Source organism: Equus caballus, chromosome 28 (assembly GCF_041296265.1).
Source record: "Equus caballus isolate H_3958 breed thoroughbred chromosome 28, TB-T2T, whole genome shotgun sequence".
Lineage (NCBI taxonomy): Eukaryota > Metazoa > Chordata > Mammalia > Perissodactyla > Equidae > Equus > Equus caballus.
In genome coordinates this window covers 25,106,187-25,124,925 of record NC_091711.1, presented here as the reverse complement: position 1 = coordinate 25,124,925, position 18,739 = coordinate 25,106,187, and the positions used below count along the sequence as shown (strand labels likewise).

The 18,739-nt window shown below is 35.0% G+C and overlaps 1 protein-coding gene across 3 annotated transcripts in view; it reads left to right on the top strand.

Annotated features, from left to right (window-relative positions):
* The window catches only part of CEP83 (centrosomal protein 83), a 106,724-nt gene that overhangs the window by 58,772 nt on the left and 29,213 nt on the right, over nucleotides 1–18,739 (top strand). For 2 of the 3 annotated variants that reach the window (XM_001915389.6, XM_070254490.1), the window contains 5 exons: nucleotides 3,194–3,445; nucleotides 6,043–6,174; nucleotides 12,564–12,678; nucleotides 13,942–14,086; nucleotides 14,202–14,351. In XM_001915389.6, the coding sequence (XP_001915424.1) occupies nucleotides 3,194–3,445; nucleotides 6,043–6,174; nucleotides 12,564–12,678; nucleotides 13,942–14,086; nucleotides 14,202–14,351 (794 nt within the window). The remainder of the gene's footprint in view (nucleotides 1–3,193; nucleotides 3,446–6,042; nucleotides 6,175–12,563; nucleotides 12,679–13,941; nucleotides 14,087–14,201; nucleotides 14,352–18,739) is intronic. The other variant, XM_070254492.1, reaches the window with a different exon arrangement.

Genomic DNA, 18,739 nt, shown 5'->3' with positions numbered 1-18,739 from the left:
TCACTCTGTGTTATTACCAGGGGAGGAGCTGGGTAAACGGTATACGGGATCACTCTGTGTTATTACCAGGGGAGGAGCTGGGTAAACGGTATACGGGATCACTCTGTGTTATTACCAGGGGAGAAGCTGAGTAAACGGTATACAGCATCACTCTGTTATTACCAGGGGAGGAGCTGGGTAAACGGTATACGGGATCACTCTGTGTTATTACCAGGGGAGGAGCTGGGTAAACGGTATACGGCATCACTCTGTGTTATTACCAGGGGAGGAGCTGGGTAAATGGTATACAGCATCACTCTGTGTTATTACCAGGGGAGGAGCTGGGTAAACGGTATACGGGATCACTCTGTGTTATTTCTTACAACTGCATGTGAACCTACCATCATCTAAAAATAAACAGTTTAATTGAAAAAAAAAAACAGAAAAAAGATATTTTGTACAGAAGAACCAAACTAAGAATGGCAACAGACCTCCTTTTGGAAATAATATAAGCCCGAAGACAGTAGAGCAGTATCTGTAAATACTGAAAGAAAAACAAAAAACTTTGGCCGTTTGATTCCAGAGCCTGTACTCTTAATCATTTCTCTATGCTGCATCATAAAGATAGTAAAAGCAAAGATGGATGGAGCCATCAGAGATACTACCTTTGCCTGTTGTGTGCTCTGGGGAACTAGAGTGGTGCTACCATCCTTTGAAAAGATGATCAACAACTAGTCCTAGTCCCTCATCTGTTTCTGTTCATTTTCCTTTACTTCAATAGTTTTTTTGAAAATAAAATTGGTTAATATATCAGCTTTCTTGTCAAGTAAGCTTATATTCTAGAAGAGAATAAAGTAAATACAGAGGTAACTGTAATACAGGGAGATTTGGATAAATATCATAAAAGGAAAATTCAAACAAAGCCTTTTGGAAATTGAGAGAAAGGATTGAGAGCACAACAAAGTAAGGATTTCAAGGAAGATGACGTGTGAATCTGATTGAGAATAGAAGAAAAGGGAAGAGCTGAGGATGAGTCCCAGATCTGTGCCCAGATGACTGGGACGAGAATGGTGTCATAGCAGTGATTGAAAATAAGCTCTTTGGTTTTGTGATGATTTTCTTGTCTGCTGGGTTCTCTAATGCATCCTTACTACCAAGAACAGTGCCAGGTACATAGTAAGTGCTCAATAAATATTTGTTGCATGAATGAGTAAATGAATAGAGAAATTAGAAGAAAGTGATTGCCACTTTTGGTAGGAATGATTTGATTGTGAGCTCTGGTTTGGGAGTTATACGTGTGGGATCTGATCTGGACTTTGCCCTTAGCTAGCTCAGTCCATAGCTTCAGCTACCACTTCAGCTATCACACGGACGCCTCTCAAAACTACTGGAGAAAGCAATAATGTAGGAAATAGGGTGGTCAAGAACATTCGCTGTCTGACTTCATATATAAAATGAAGACTCCAAGAGAAATTATTGTTACTAAATGAAATTTTATGTGTATCGCACTTAGCACTTGATCCATGGTAAATATTCAGTCAAGGCCACCATTTTCTGAACCTGAGTTACACATTAACTCCTGACCTAGGTAAGCCACCACCCCTCTAAAATAGCACGTTAAAACTGTATTTGAGTTACTTCATGCAAAAGCTAAATGGTATCTTAAGGATCATCCAGCCAAAGCCCTTTATGTTAACTGATGCCAAAGTGAAAAAGTGACTTGCATAAAGTCACACAGCTAGCCAAAGGAAAAAGAATATGGGGGCGAAAAAAGGTAGTTAGGGACCAAACTCCAGGGGTAACGTTTATATGTAAAGGGTGAGAGGAAAAATAGGAGAGAGGCCCTCATTTGTTGGCCTTTGAGGACTTGACTCTGAATTCTACAGCTGCCTTCTAGGGTAAATTTTATTTGCTAGAAAAAAATGATATTTTCCTGCTGGATAGCTCTACCTATGTTTCCCATTGACATCTTTAATTCAGCATATCCAACACCAAATTGGAATCACTACATGTTAAAACTGAAAAGCATCTTAGAGGGCCTCCAGTCTAACTTCTCATTTTACAGATGAAGGAAACAAATTCTGCCCTGGGCTGGAGGTCTCACACACTGCAGGTTCATTTAAGCAATCTGAGCAGTTGTCTCATGGGCTACTTTTGCCTAGGTTGCGGAGCATTTCATAAAGTCCTTTTGGTTTTGAGTGAGCCTTCTAAGCTCATCCTGGCTACAAACAACCCCTGGTGTTCAGAGCCCTGGTTTCTAACTTTTTTTTTTAACAGCTGAATCCTTTCTTTTAGTTGAATCATCTCAAGAAAGCCCATATATATAGAAAGAGACTAAAAGAGGAGCTGCTCTGACTAAAAAGGTTTGGGGGTGGTAGTGGGAGGGGATATGTAGCTGGGGAGACCGGGAAGGGGAAAGAATGAGTTTTACCTTGATTACTTGGCCCACTCATTCCCAGAGCTGAGGGGCCTCTGAAGGGCCTCAGAGTTTAGGAAGCAGTTTGGAACCCGCCGATTTGGAGGCCCACGGGATCCGGCCATGACAGTTAGCTTGAATGAGAAGACCACCGGTGTTTCCACTCAGCAAGTTCCCCAGCAACTTTTCCACATGCTCAAAGTAATGATTTTTAGTTCTTTCTTGAATCTAGGAATTAAGAACTAGGCTGTCATTACAACTAGGACTTTGATAAACTCTCAGCTATCATTTAAAAACTCTTACCAGTTACGTTTGTAGTTACTTACATGGACAAGCAGCTTTTTTGTGGATTAAGTTGCCTTGGAATAAAGTAACTTTGTTAGTGTAGCCCTAGCCCGGGAATCGCTGTCACATGAGGAAGAGCTGAGTGGTAATCAGCATATTGATCTTGTGTAAACACCTATAATGTTCTGATGAATTTTGAAATGCTTGACATGTTTTTAATAATTATTTCTATAGTATAATTTTGAATTTTAGTCAGCAACTGATGAAGCCCAGTGTTAGACACCGTGGGGAGATAGAAGGAAAATAGGACAAGCTCTTTGCCCTCACATCTGAGTCACGCTGAGTACGGAAGGAAGAACGTGATGTTTTAGACTTTTGTACTTCATTTAACCACATGAGCTTTCTTTTTCATATTGTGCAATTTTCAGTGTTAATTTACTGACTTGTAAAGCATGTTCATGGCTGCAAATTTGATTATTTAAGGTTGTGTGCTTTCTTTTAAATTATTATTAGATTGCGAGACTGGAGAAAGATAAAGAAGAACTGCATAATCAGCTGCTTAGTGTTGATCCCACAAGAGACAGCAAACGAATGGAGCAACTTGTTCGAGAAAAAGTCCATTTGTGTCAGAAATTAAAAGGTTTAGAGGCAGAAGTAGCAGAATTAAGGGCTGAAAAAGAGAATTCTGGTGCTCAGGTAGAAAATGTCCAAAGAATTCAGGTGCGGCAGTTGGCTGAGATGCAGGCGACAGTCAGATCCCTGGAGGTAAGGTTTTAATTGCTTCCCGGTAGAGTATGGCATACTTTTTTTTAAGTGCAGTTGACAAGCCTTTGATTTTTAGAGCATAAATGTATGCTCACCAATCTAATGCTGACACATTTGTGGAATCCCAAGAGTATGTATTCTTTTTGTAAAGAAGAAAGCTATTGATTCATAAGCAATAGCTATGCTACCACAGTTACAAAGGGATTATTTTTGGGCAGTCAAGTCACCTTCCTGAAGTGATTTAACTCTTATAATGCCACAGAGGAGAATATGCAGAAGCCAAAATAATTTGAGTTTTGAAGACTAAAATCACCTCAAACCAGAAAGAACAATTTCTTCCTAGATTTATGTTTCCTTACACTGTGATTTAAGGTCTTAAAATCATAAGTCCTGCTTAAGGAGAAATGCCATACTTCTGTATCTTTGACAGCTTCTTGCCAGAGTAACAAAAGTCAACTTGGCTACTAATGCATACAAACCTTTACTGAATTATTTCCCTGAGTTCATTAGAGAAAGAAAAGAGCTGGCAGAGCTAGGCTGGTACTCCTACGGGTATTCTCCTATGAAAATTCTTGGTTTTCCTTGTTGGAGGGGAAAAACTTTGTTTATCCTCTTAGGTTCAGTGCTTGGGAGTTGTGAATTAAACTGACAACAGACAGATTCACAAGAGAAAAAACATTTTTATTTATGTATATACGTAGGAGTTCACAGGAAAATGTGACTCAGAGGCAGTTAGAATTTGGGGCTCATGTACCATCTTAATAGGGAAAGGAGGGAGGGAGAAAGAGCACTTATAGGACAACAAATGACTTTTAGGAAAGATAAATGGATTCTTAGAAAAATAGATGGGAGATATGACAGTTTTGTGACAATGTCTGTGTAACCTGATTTCTTAACCTCATGCTGACTTCTTGTCTCTGTGATAGGAGTAAGTGTTCCCTGGTTACAAAGCCTCTGGAGAGGGGATTTATGCCAGTTAAATGCTTTTTTGGAGGCTCTGCTTTTAGGCAGAAAAGAAGAGTTCAGGGAAAAACCTTTCCTGTGTCTGTTCATTCTCAAATGCCTTCAGCTCAAAATAAGTTTTATGCTGTGGTGGCGTATTCTGGACCCTTTGCCATCTTATTCAGATATGCTTACTTCTCCTATTTCTTAGTGTCTAATATGTAGCAAATAGACTAGTTTAATTGTTTTGATTTATTTTGAGCAATCCAAAGTGTTTTGTTTGTTTAGTTTTCAGGATAGTTGTGAAATTATTTGAGTTGGAGGAAAGTTAGTGGTACTAGAAACTAGTACCTAGTTTGTAATTAAAATCCAATCTCCAAATCCAAAATCGTAATTTTTTCCCCAGCCAGCTGGTACAAGGAGTACATTGGTATGTTTTGAAGAGTAGAAATCACCTTTTTATTTTTTGGATGAAGCTTCTGACAGTATCGACTGGTTTCCTGAACTGAAGTCAGTATCACTGGACCTTGAGGACGTGAGGCAGTTCACAATGAGACTGTTTATGTTGCCATCCTTCCATCCTTAGTGTATTCACACAGTGACAGAATAAGTGGGATTAGTGCAGTTGACTATAGTGTATGGCCTCAGCGGGAAACTTTTCATTGAGGTCATTTAGAGGGATTATTTTCAGGACGAGTTAAATGATGACGAAAGGTGGGATGTGACATTTTCAGAAGAGCTTATATTTAGTTTTATCATTTGTCAGATGAAGTGAAAATAAGCACATGACAACAGTATTTCTTTCTTCTTTGATTTCTTTTTGGTTATCGTTGTGCCCAGAGTATCATTCTATATTTGAGGAAAATGGTTTTATTCTAATTATTTGTTGAAATATGCTCCTTATCATGTTTAAGTTATATAAGAAATGAGATGTTACAAAACTGAAGCTTATCCATTAAATGCCAAACATTTTCATTTTAACTATTTTGAATAGAAACATTTTTTAAAAGCATTTAGTTTTCCCTCCCTAAGTACAGAATACTATAAGTATTACCAACTAGAAATTTTCTTGACAACTTACAGACTTCATAAAGAATCTTTATTATGTGATGAGTTCAAGAGCTATTGAGCTCCTTGCCCATACTTCCAAAGGCTCCAGATTAGTTGAGGATTTTGAATTCTTACATGTCTTGGTTGTTGTTGTTTTTTAATCTCTATTGATTTTAGATGTTTAGTTCTTACTACAAATGAGTTTTCTCTTCTACCTTCTAATATGCTTTTCCATATCTGCTGTGGACTTGAAATGCCCAAAAATGTTTGCTCAGATTATGTCAGCAATAAGAGTAAAAGGTATCAAGTGAGTGCGTTAGGTTCTCTCATGAGAAGAGTGTTAGAGTTTTATTTTGTTGGTGGCTGTTGATAGGTTGTTTGTCCAGATACCTTTGTTGCGTATTTCCTGGAGCAAATATTTGTCCTCTGAATTCTACCAATTACTTTGAGAAAACTCTTGTTACTTTGGTACGTGTTAATATTGGCAAGGTTTTGAATAATTTTGCGTAGTATGATTATACATATATTTTAAATAGTGCTTATTTTACTTTGCATAATTGTGAAAAGTTATGAACAAATTTTAAAATATTTTGTTTTGATAAAAGGCTGAAAAACAGTCAGCTAAACTACAGGCTGAACGCTTGGAAAAAGAGCTACAATCAAGCAGTGAACAAAATACTGTTTTAATCAGTAAATTGCATAAAGCTGAACGGGAAATAAATACATTGACCAGTAAAGTAAGTCACTTTATGTTTCTGCTGCTTTCTTTAGAGTGCTTGAAATTGTATAATGACAAATTTTGTGCTTAAATAGTTTAGTTCTCTATATTGAAATCTTTTTTTATCCTGTCATTCTACCTTCCAGATACATGCAGAATCTGACCAATTCTTACCACCCAGTCCACTGTGACCACTCTATTCCAAGACAAGATCTCTCTAGGCTCTATTTTTACAATAGCCTCCTAAATGGTCTCTACTCTCTACTCATTCAGAACTTTGTGTCATCTGGCCCCTGCAGTCTTTCCACAGCCTCGCAGTTCATTTTCCCTCCTGTTCACTTTGCTCCAGCCTCACTGGCTTTCTCACTTTTCTTTGAGCAAGCTTATTTCTACCTCAGGGCCTTTGCATTTGCCCTCCTGGCATGCTCTTCCCTCACATATCTACATAGCTTGCTTTCTCACCTCTTTCATGTGTCACCTTATCAGAAAGGCCTTCCTTGTCTTAACTTTGTAAAATGCCATCTTCCCTCTTCCTCTGCCTTACTGTCTATCTTCCTTACCTGCTTTATTTTTCTTCATAGCTTTTAACACCATCTGATATATTCATTTATTTTTTGTCTCTCTTTTTCTTTCCCTCCCCCTTTCCCTCAACCAAATATAAGCTCCAAGAGAGGAGAGACATTGCTTTTTATTAATATTAGCAGCATGATCTGCATCTATGATATTTTTAAAAGAATATAATGGTTTGAACATTTTTTATATACAGAGTTTTTCAGGAACTTACAGGTTTTTTCCCCCTCAAGTGCAGTGTCTATAAAGAATCCAATAATCAGAAAGAGGATAACATGATGCAAGTATTTTGTAAAATACTGTAGTGAATAAGAATATCAGCTCTGGAGTCAGACAGACTGGATTCATATTCTGTTTTTTCCCCTTTCTAGCTGTGTGACCCTGGACAATTTACTTTCTCTCTGAATACTTTAGTTTTTTTCATTATAAGATGAGACTTATACCTACCTTATAGAGTATGGCAAAGATTAAGATATTATGCACAAAGCACTTAGCATAAGGTCTAATATATAATCACCCAAATATTAGCTATTATTATTAGTAGTACTTGGGGCATCTCTAAGGACTTAGAAATAAGACTGGTTTCTGAATCAGTGAAATCATGTATTTTTTATCAGAGCAGAGTTACAAAAAATCACCTTAAAAAACAAAATGGCTCCCAGACCAGAAGAAATGTACAGTAGCCTGGTAGAAATATATGAACTTATCTAAAGGAGTAAGTATTCATCATAAATTCCTTGACCAAGAAATTAACTTGAGAAGCCTCAGGCAGTGTTTATGACAGATGGAAGAGAGCATTTTGGTCATCAGAATGCTAGTATTCCGGTGCCATTGATGAGATCATTCTTACTGTGGAAAGGAATACACTAATCTGCTTTAATCTGTGGCCATGAAACAGTCAGTTCATCTCATTCCATTTGTTCTGATTTGATGATCACCAAGCAGCTTTCTGTTTTTTTGACTTACTATGTAACTTTGTCTATAGGGAGAGAATATACTAGTTCTTCAGAGTATTCTAGTTTCCGTTATAGTTTTTTCTTATAATTAATAAACTGACCTTCTGATTTTATAGATCACTCTTTGTCAACTTTATTAATGTGAGTCTAACCTTTGGAGTCTTCTTTAAGTGTGGTGACAGAATTGGATTTCTGTGCCTGAAGGGCCAAACCATAATGTGATGTATTGGATGCCACCCTTGGGAGATAGTCTACCCAGTTGTTTTCATGGCAAACACATACTCTTTTACATTTGCAGATTATATACCTAGGGACATTTAAAATTTTTGTTTGATTTTCTATTCTTTACAGTTTACAAAGTGGTTTTGTAGCCAATGTGTCATTTAATTCATTAGACATGGCTGACACTGGAAAGAATAAGTGAAAATTAGCCAATAAGATTTTTAATTGTTAAATATTTTAATTCAAGTATAGTTTTCTAATCTAGCTTACAGACTGAGATTCAGAAATTTTTTAGAAATTCTAGGATATTTAGAAATTAAAAACTGTCATTTTGGAGAAGATAGTGAAGTCAACGGAAAAGTTCAAGGGCTTCAAATCAGATGGATCTATCTTTTAATCCTGACTCATCTCACTCACCACCTATGCGACTTCTGATCTGCTTAACTTTTAAATGGGGATAGTACCTATCTCAACTTAGAGGGTTTTTGTAAGATTAAAGATGGCACTGAACACAAAAAATAGTAGGCAGTGATGAAAATGACAATGGCAACAATTATACACTAGTGATATCCTTGAATGAGAAAATGATGTAACATGCAGAACCTCAAGCTCATTGTCTAGTTCTTTCCTCATTGTGTCAATAACTGTGGGTATAACTTCAGGCAAGTTACTTAATAGCACTGGGATCCAATTTCCTCATAAATGAGGCATTGTTCTAGCTGATCCCTAAGAACACTTCCAGCCTCCTAAGATTGTATAAGTCCTGCTGGAAAAATAAATAAATAATTTGATTGCTTCCTGACTAACTGTAAATAGATTATACATTCAGTAGATACATATTGAGTGCCTACAATGATAGACTACACAAAGAAGTAAAGTTAGGATACAGGGAATTCTCTCATGCTTTTCTTCCAGTTCTGGTATAAATTATTTTCAATTTTGTAAAAAATTATTGAGTACTTAGTATTTTCGAAACACTGTTCTGGACCTGAGTAGTTGAGTTAGAGTGGAATAGCTTGGATAACCTGAACCATAGATAGAACAACAGGACATTGGCTAGGCTGGCTTCTGCGGTGGCTTCTCACTCTCTTGGGGACCACCGAATACTTTTCCTGCAGCACATTTTCCCTGAGCTCATTTGTGTCCTGACTCTGATTTCTCTTTTTCTGTACGTACCCTTCTGTATTGCTCTTTCCTTTTAGAGTTAACACATAGAAGATTTTTCCTACTCTGCTGAAGGAAGAGCATTTTAGTATAGTATTATTTATTTCTTTGCTTATTAACACACTTTGCTAAGAGTTGCCTGTCTTTTTAAAGGTACACTTGCATTATTTTGCATATAAATGGCATATTAAAAACCACCCTTCAACTTTAGACAAACCAAGTTTTCATTTGAAATCTTGCATGTAAAAAGATTTCATTGGAAGGATAAATTTTAAAATAATATTTCAAACATGATTGTCACAGTTTTCTTTGCAACTTGAAATTTTCATCAACATTTTGCAATTCCAGCAAATGGTTGTTTGCAATGCAAAGGAACACCTGGGGTGCATTTGTCTAAGTTATTCAAATTTGTGAATGTTTGTTAGATTTTTGAACAGAGTTATGTCAGTGTGACTATCTCTGTCTTGGGTTAAAAAGTATTACCAAAGATGGCCTGAAACTGGTAACGTTAAAGATATTTCACATTCATAGAGATAAATTCTTCTAGTTACCTCATAAAGTATTTGATCCTTAGAACTCCAATAAAATATACAGTTTTAAAGTAGTCATCCCACAGAATTATTCTTATTGGCTGGGTTAATAAGGTCATTCCATCTCAGACCTTGGAAAAGATCAAATTTAAGTACTATCTGTTTGGATTTTGCATCAAGAGCTTCTTGAGTAATACATTTTTTTCAACTATGTTTGTATTTCTTGCTTACATATTTGTTTTCTTGCATGTCTCTGTGTGTGTATGTGTAGTTTACAGATTCTGAACCCCTGTAAAATGCCTACTGTTGCCCTTTTTACATTTCTTAAAGTTTTGTTGGTAGTACTATGCAGTGATCTCTGAATACTTGCTTCTATTGTGTCAAAAGTGTAAAACAAATTCACAACATAAAGGCCAGAATCTATGTAGAAAATACTGTGGGGGAAAAATAAAACTGGATAGGTTGGCCCCTGGAAGCTTCAGAAGACTGTGAATCTGTGAATCTCTTGAAATTACATGCATCATTTTAACATTCTGTTTAGGAAAAGATCCCTGAGATCCCTCGTTTTCCTAGGAGTCTTGAGGCCTGATCACAAAGAAGGTTAAGAACCAGGGATCTAGAGGCAGGTAGAAACTTGATTATGACTATTTGGGATTTGGTTCAAATTATTCATAGAAAACACTACTATTTGTCATATCTAAGTAATAAATATGTAAGTTTTTCATTTTTAATAAGGAAAATAATTCTTTTAAATATATTTTTAGGAAGCTAACAATTAGTATAAGTGCATTCATTATTTTAGGATTATGGAAGTGTGGCGCTGAAGAAAAACTTAAACTCATCTAGGTCCATAGATGAGTAAATTTGAATGCAGAGAGGACAGGTACCTTGCTTGGGCATATACCACTAGTTTAATAATAAAAATATGTCTGAAGACAGACTTCACGCATTTGACTTCCTATCCAGTATTCTTTAAGTTTCAATAATTATTAGTTTAGTTGAAAAATGTTTTCTCATTTCAGTAAATCTCAGGGTGCAATGAATTAAGAAATAGGTTTTTATGTATTTTGTAGTTCTTCTTGTTGAAATGAATCAAGATTCTACAAAATAAGATGGCTCTAATTTTCCACCTTGTATTTAAAGTAGCTGCAACATGGTTTGTTAATGAACTGCTTTGTCATTCTTAACCTTTTACAGTTAGTATATAATAGCAGGTTATAACTGCATTTGTCATAGAAATTGGATTTTCATTGTAGTTGTATTTCTTCAAAATTTTAAAGCATTTATAGTTTAAATTCTGTCTGTTGGTGAAATTATAATGTAGTAAAACCCAATCTACAGAAAGTTTATTAAAATAAATACAATTTGTTAGCTGCTTTCATGTAGTTAAACATTGTTCTATGAGACTTGCTTTCATAGAAAAGAACTTCAGAATGATTTAAAAATACAAAACTGATGTCAGCACAAGTTATTAATTTTATGTAGTGTCATTTAAAAATCTACAAGTTAATTTGGAGGGATGCGCCTTTGTGTGGTTAGCAGTACGGAGGCAGCACAGTACTTGCTTTTCTATTTGCTTCCTTTAAGCGAGGATTTTGCCCTACACCATTCCTTGCATCGTTTTGAAGACCTTTCATGGATGGAGTCTCTTCAGTGAGACACTTCTGTTTCTCATCCTTGCTCTCTTTGGCTCTTGGACCTCTTCCTGATTTGTTTCTAATTCCCATATCCAGTTTTTATAGATTTTTATTGCACTCAAGTAAATTATCCTTTATCCTCCTGTTCCCACGATCTCACATTTTACATGTTTGGGTTATATCTATTTGTGGTTTTCTACTATGATTTCCTGGTTATATATATTAGTATAGTAATATGTTGGAATGCAGGGTTAGCTAACCTATTGTCTGTATTAGTGAAATCCTCATTATAGTACTGTACTTAACTTTAGAAGCACCTTATCAAAGGGAAGGGATGTGGAAAATGTGAGAGATTGGTACAGATGGTTGGAGAGACAAAGCTTTCTTGTTTGCTGCTGTATCCCCAGTTCCTAAAGCAGTGCTAGGGCACATAATAGATGCTCAATAAATATTTATTGACTGAATGAAGGAATACTACTTATGAACTAGAATTATTCAACTTTCAAAAAGGATGCCTTAGGGAAAACTAAAGTTGATATGTGATGGATTAATTATATGGAAAATATTGACAATTGTTTACATTCACTTTGGGCTTTAAAAATTTGATTTATATATATGTTTTATTCTTGTTCCTCCCACTGCCACCCATACACACACATTATTTAGTCACCAAATTCAATTAATTCTTCCTTCTTGCCCCCTTTGTCAATCCTTTGCCTCATAATTGGTTTCTTTACTTTCAGTTTCTTAATCCAACACATTTGCAATGAGAATTAACTTTTGTTTCAGAAACAATAGCTTCTTTTGTTTCAGAAACAACACCTTCAATAGCTAACAGTGTGCACAGCCCTTTTGTATGGCGTATAAAGTTTGGATTTCACACCTTCCGTTCTACCTATAACACATTGCTTGTTTTCTGAGTAGACAGTGTGATGTTATAAGCGTATAACATTTTGCGTGCTGTTACTTATACCTAGAATGCCTTATCACCACTTTTTTTTAAAAAAAGAGCGTTTTAGTTTTTTTCCTGAAGATGTGTCAGTCATTGACTGTTGGATTTTAGGTACTGGTAGTTAAGTCTTTAAGGCGAGATTAAGCCAGATTACCCCATCCAGATATTTGTAAAGAAATGACTCAATTCTATTTGGAAAAGACTGTTTTCTTGGTGCCAAGTACTGTTACAGGCACTGAAGCACCTTCCCTCCTAGAAGTCACTTACCCTCCGTACTCTGCTACCAAAACGTTTTCTCATTTCTACTAAGGTTTTTGGGGAAGCACTTAATGGCAAGAAAATGACCAATAGTAATTTTAATTTCTAATTATCAACAGGTAAAAGAACTTAAACATTCAAACAAACTAGAAATAACAGACATCAAATTGGAGGCAGCAAGAGCTAAGAGTGAGCTAGAAAGAGAAAGGAATAAGATTCAAAGTGAACTGGATGGTAATATATGATTTCCCATGCTTTTTACTATTATTTTCACATATAAACTCAAATTATTAAAATAGGTCAGACTGAATTTTTGTTTCCAGATTTTCAGCTTAATTGAATTTTAATCTTAGAGCACATATGGGTTGTTTTTGTTTATGTGTTGAACATTCTGTGATCTAACGTGTTAAAAAAAATCAATCATGTTTATATCATAGTTATTTGATTAAGACATAAATTAAGTGAAACTTTACAAAAGGAATTCATACTTCCTGGGTTTATAATTTTAAATCTGTTTAGATGATATGTTTATTAGTTCCAGGCAATTTTAAGTCTAAAGAATGTGGGGAACATAGGTGGGTTTCAGGCCCAATTTTTAAGTTTTTAAGATTGTTTATATAGACCCTAGGCCAGTTATTGAACATGATTCAGTCTAGGCTTATTTTTAAGCTCCAGTTTAGTCTTAGAATATCCCTGTCATCAAGATTCCTCAGAAATTATATTATTTCTGACTTTTATAAGTGCTTAAATAAGCTGCTTTAGGGTTATAAGTGTCCTTGATTTGGTCTAGTTGAACTGGCCCCTGTAGTTTCAGACAGAGCTTATGATGAATGATTGTCTTCATTATTAATTTCTACTTGATATTTACTGATGGATTTCTGTAGAGTTAGGGAGTAAATTTTTTTAGGAACTTAGTGTTTGAGATCCAGCTCTGCATTCTTTTTTAACTTTGAGTTAGATATGAATTTGTTTTGGTCACTGCATCTCCAAAACACTTGCCATCTCATTACGAGGAAGATTTGTGAATTCATTGGACAAACTTGAAAGTTTCCAATTTATATTTCTACTAGAAATTGGACAGTTCTGCTAGAATGATAGGTTTTGAAGGGTTCTATGATTTATTCACTCTGCTTCCAGCCAGCTTTATGATGATGCTGTCCGCAGGGGGCTTAGGTTACGGAACCCTTTTAGAGGTGAAGTATTTAAACCTCTTTGGATATCATCCAGGTTGATGTTTTCAGCTCTCAAGATGAAAGTTTTTGTGTGTGTATGCTAAATAAAATAATGAAAGAAAAATTAACTCTTTAATTTCAGTCTGTTTTGTTCTTAAGAAAAATTTATCAGTAGTGTAAAGATCTTTGAGAATATATACCCAGAGAGACTTACTTGCTACCCTTTTAATTGTCTTGCCAGCTTATGAATGCTTGCTGTTAATTGTGGTTTTTCATCTTAGTAACATTGAATATAGTACATTTTTCTCCTTAAAAAACTTACTAGGATTACAGTCAGACAATGAAATTCTCAAATCAGCTGTTGAACACCACAAAACGCTCTTAGTAGAAAAGGATCGTGAATTAATACGTAAAGTACAAGCTGCCAAGGAAGAAGGTTATCAAAAACTTGTGGTATTACAAGATGAAAAGTAAGTACTTAATTGCTTTATTTTCTGTTAAATCTCCTCACAAATGGAAATATTTTGCTGTCATATCATCCTTATCGTAGTTCTTATAATGTAATTATTGTCTCTCTTGTTTTAGGCTAGAACTTGAGAACAGATTAGCGGATTTAGAGAAAATGAAAGTGGAACATGATGTCTGGAGGCAATCTGAAAAGGATCAGTGTGAACAGAAATTGCGGGCTTCACAGATGGCAGAAGAGTCGGCCAGAAGGGAACTCCAGAGTATTAGGTTATATATGCATATATATATTTTTTAGACTTTTCATTTTGAAATAATTTCAGAGATAACGAAAGATTGTAAAAGTAGTACAAAGAATTCCTGTATAATTTTCACCCAGATCTCCAAATATTAACATCTTACATAACCATGTTACAATAATCAAAACTAAGGAATTAACGTTAATATAATCAGGCAATCAAATATTTACTATTATCAAGCCTGTAGTCTTTAATCAAATCTTACCAGCTGTCCCACTGATGTCCTTTTTGTGGTCCAAGATCCAATCCAGAATCACACATTGTCTTTACTTAGTCTCCTGTAATCTTGGGCATATTAATACTTCTCAAGAGTTCTGACCAGTTATTCTGTAGATTATCCCTCAATTTGAGTTTATCTTATATTCTTTCTGATTAAATTCAGGTTATTCGTTTTTAGCAAAAATAACACCAAAGTCAGAGTCACGTGTCCTCAGTGCATGATATCAGAAGGTACATAATTTGTGCCTTTACTGGTGATGTTAACTTTGATCACTTGGTTAAGGTAGTATCTGCCAGATTTTTTCATTATAAGATGACTTTTTTCTCCTCTTTGTAATATATAATTATCTTATGGGGAGATACTTTGAGACTATGTTAATATTCTTAGATTTTCTCATCATATATTCTTCCACTAATTTAGCATCTGTTGGCCAAATCTGAGACACTTTGAGCAACAAAACAAATTACAATAAAGGATTAAAACCCATAGAATAAGAATCCATGTGTCCAAATTGATATAATATTAAATATTTAGAGAGAGGGGAAAGCTCTTTTCGGGAGAATTCCAACTAATAAATGTAGAAGGAATGATGGAAATAGGAAAACATCACTTGACAAACAGTAATAATTTAGGCATGATATTGAAAATTTTCAAAAGTTTTTCAGCATCTCTGGAGACAATCATGATTTTTCCTCCCTTAGCACTGTTACTATAGTATATTAATGGATTCCCTAATCTTGAACCAACCTTAATATCTGGAATAATTATCTGTGTCTTCTGTGGAAATCAGCCTGTTTAAGCTCTCCATCTTTATTGGGATCAATTTTGATAATCTGTTTTCATAAGAAATTATTCATTGCATCTGTGTTTTCAAATTTATTTGCATAGAAGTCTGCAAAGTATTTTATTTTTTAATTTCTTCTCTTTCAATGCTTACTTTTCCTTGGTCCTTTCTTGTTTTGTATACATACTTTCTTCCTCTCTTTCTTAATCAAGCCAGCGAGTGCTTTGTTTATTTTATGTTTTATTGTGGTAAAATATACATAGCAAAATTTACTATTTTAATCATTTTTAAGCATACAGTTCAGTGTTTTTTAAAAATTTTATTTATTTATTTATTTATTTATTTATTTATTTATTTATTTTGGTGAGGAAGATTGACCCTAAGCTAACATCTGTGCCAGTCTTCCTCTGTTTTGAGGAGCATGGCTTGATGAGCAGTGTGTAGGTCCACATCTGGGATCTGAACCTGTGAACCCCAGGCTGCAGAAGCGGAGCGTGCACACTTAACCACTACACCACTGGGTTGGCCTCCAGTGGATTTTTTGTTGTTGTTGTTGTTTTAAAGATTTTATTTTATTCCTTTTTCTCCCCAAAGCCCCCCAGTACATAGCTGTATATTCTCAGTTGTGGGTCCTTCTAGTTGTGGCATGTGGGATGCCACCCCAGCATGGCTTGATGAGTGGTACCATGTCTGTGCCAAGGATCTGAACTGGCAAAACCCTGGGCCGCCGCAGCAGAGCATGTGAACTTAACCACTCAGCCATGGGGTTGGCTCCCTCCACTGTTTTTTTAAAACTAGGATTTTGATTTGTTGAATCAACTGTTTTTTATTTTCTACCTCATTAATTTCTGCTTTCATCTTGACAACTTCGTGTTTTTTGCCACTAAAAAGTTTCTGTAGTTTTATTAACGTTCAAGGCACATAAATTAAAATTCACCCTTTAAATAATGTACAATTTGATGAATTTTTTGTAATTGTGTGTAGTTGTGTAATCATCACAATAAAAGCATAGAAAGTTCCATCACCCTAAAGATTTCCTCATGTGTCCTTGTGCTTGTCCTCCCCGATCCCCAGTCTTAGGCAGTGCCTGATTTTTCCATATGTTGTTGCATATATCAGTAGTTCATTCCTATTTATTGTTGATTAGGATTCCATTGTATGAATATAACATGATTTGTTTATCCATTCTTCTTTTTATGACCAAATATTTGGGTTGTTAGTAGTTTGGAGCTATTATGAATAATGCTGTTATGAACATTCATGTACAAGTCTTTGTGTGAACATATGTTTTTATTTCTCTTGGTTAAATAAGAATGAGAATGCTGAGTCATATGTACATGTATATTTAATTTTATAACATATAACAATACTGTTTTCCAAAGTAGTTGTACTGCTTTTCATTCCCAGTGGCAATGTATGAAAGTTCCACTTGTTTCACACGTTTAGTGACACTTGTTATTATCAGACTAAGTTAATAATTCTAGCAGATGTATAGTAATATGTTACTGTGGTCTTAATTTGGTTTTCCCTGATGGCTGGCTAGTGATGTTTAGCATCTTTTAATGTGCTAATACGCGACTTCACTTCTGTGAAGTGTCTGTTGAAATATTTTGCCCATTTTTAAAATTGGGAAGTTACCTACTTATTGAGTTGTAACAGCTCTTTATGTATTCTGCATTCAAGCCCTGTGTCAGATACATGTTTTACAAATATTTTTTCCCAGTCTGTGGCTTGCTTGCTTTTTTAATTGTGTCTGTCAAAAGCAGAATTGTTTATTTTGATGAAATATTTTGTCAGTTTCTTTTCTAGTGTGTGCTTTTTGTATTCTGTTTAGGAAATCTTTGCTTAATCCTGTGTCACAAAGAATTCTCTTATGTTTTCTTATAAAAGATTAATATTTTGGTTTTTACATTTAGGTTTTATGGTCCAATTCATGTTAATTTTTACATGGTGTGAGGCGATGGTAGGCATTCATTTTTTATTTCTATATAGGTATCCAGTTCTTCCAGAACCATTTGTTGAAGACTGTCTTTTCCCCCACTGAATTATTTTGGTACCTTTGTTGAAAATCAGTTGACCATATAAGTGTGTGTCTGTTTTTAAACTTGGTTATTTCATTGATCTGTATGTCTGTCTTGACTACTGTAGCTTTATGTTAAGTTTGATTCAGGTAATAACAAGTCCTCTACCTTGTTCTTTTTTGTCCAGATTGTTTTGGCTCTTCTGAGTCCTGTGCCTGTCTACATCAATTTTAAAACATAAATTTTAAAATCAGCTTGTCAACCTTTTCCAAAAAGCCTTGTTAAGATTTTAATTGAGATTACTTTGAATCTGTAGCTCAGTTTGAGGAGAGTTGTCATTTCAACAATGTTAAGTCTATCCAATCCGTGAACATGGCCTATCTCTCCATTTATTTAGGTCATCTTTAATTCTTATCATCAGAGTTTTGGTCATTTTCCTTGTATATGTCATGCTCATCTTGTGTTACATTTTATTCCTAAGCATTTTTATGTGATTATAAATAGAGTTTTTTCTTTTAAATTTTGCTAATTATTTATTGCTAGCATACAGAAGTACAGTTAGTTAACTTTTATGTATTGACCTTGAATCCTATGACCTTGCTAATGTCATGTATTTTCTACTAGGTGCTTTGTGGATTCTTAAGTTTTCTAAGATCATGTTATATACTTTGTGCTTTCTTTTATTTACTTTGTTCATTTTTTGGTTATTTTTTGAGTTGGGAATTTAATTCAACTAATGTTAATTCTTTCATTTTTATTGGTAAAAGTGTCTGGTGCTGTGAATTTTCTTATCACTGCTTTCACTGTATCCTATAGACTATATATAATGTTTTAATTAAGTTATTTTTTTAGAAATTCTCTAATTTCAATTTGTATTTTTCTTTTCACCCAAGAGTTGTTTAATAGAAGATGTATTAATAGGAGGTGTAGTTGTTTAATAGAAAGTGAAACTAATAGTTTGCTAGGGCTGCCATAACAAAATACCAAAGATGGGGTGGTTTCAACAGCAGAAATGTATTTTATTACAGTCTGGAGGATAGAAATCTGAGATCTCAAAGTAGTGGCAGATTTGGTTTCTCCTGAGGCCTCTCTCTTTGGCTAGCAGATGGTTGCCTTCTTGCTGCATCCTCACATGGCATTTCCTCTCTGCACATGTATCCTTGGTACCTCTGTCTTCTTATAAGGATACTGGTCATGTTGGATTAGGACCCACCCATATAACCTCATTTAACCTGTTACCTCTTTTAAGGCCCTATCTCAAAATACAATCACTAATTCTGAATTCAAGGGAAATTCTAAAGTACTGGAGGCTAGGATTTCAGCATACGAATTTT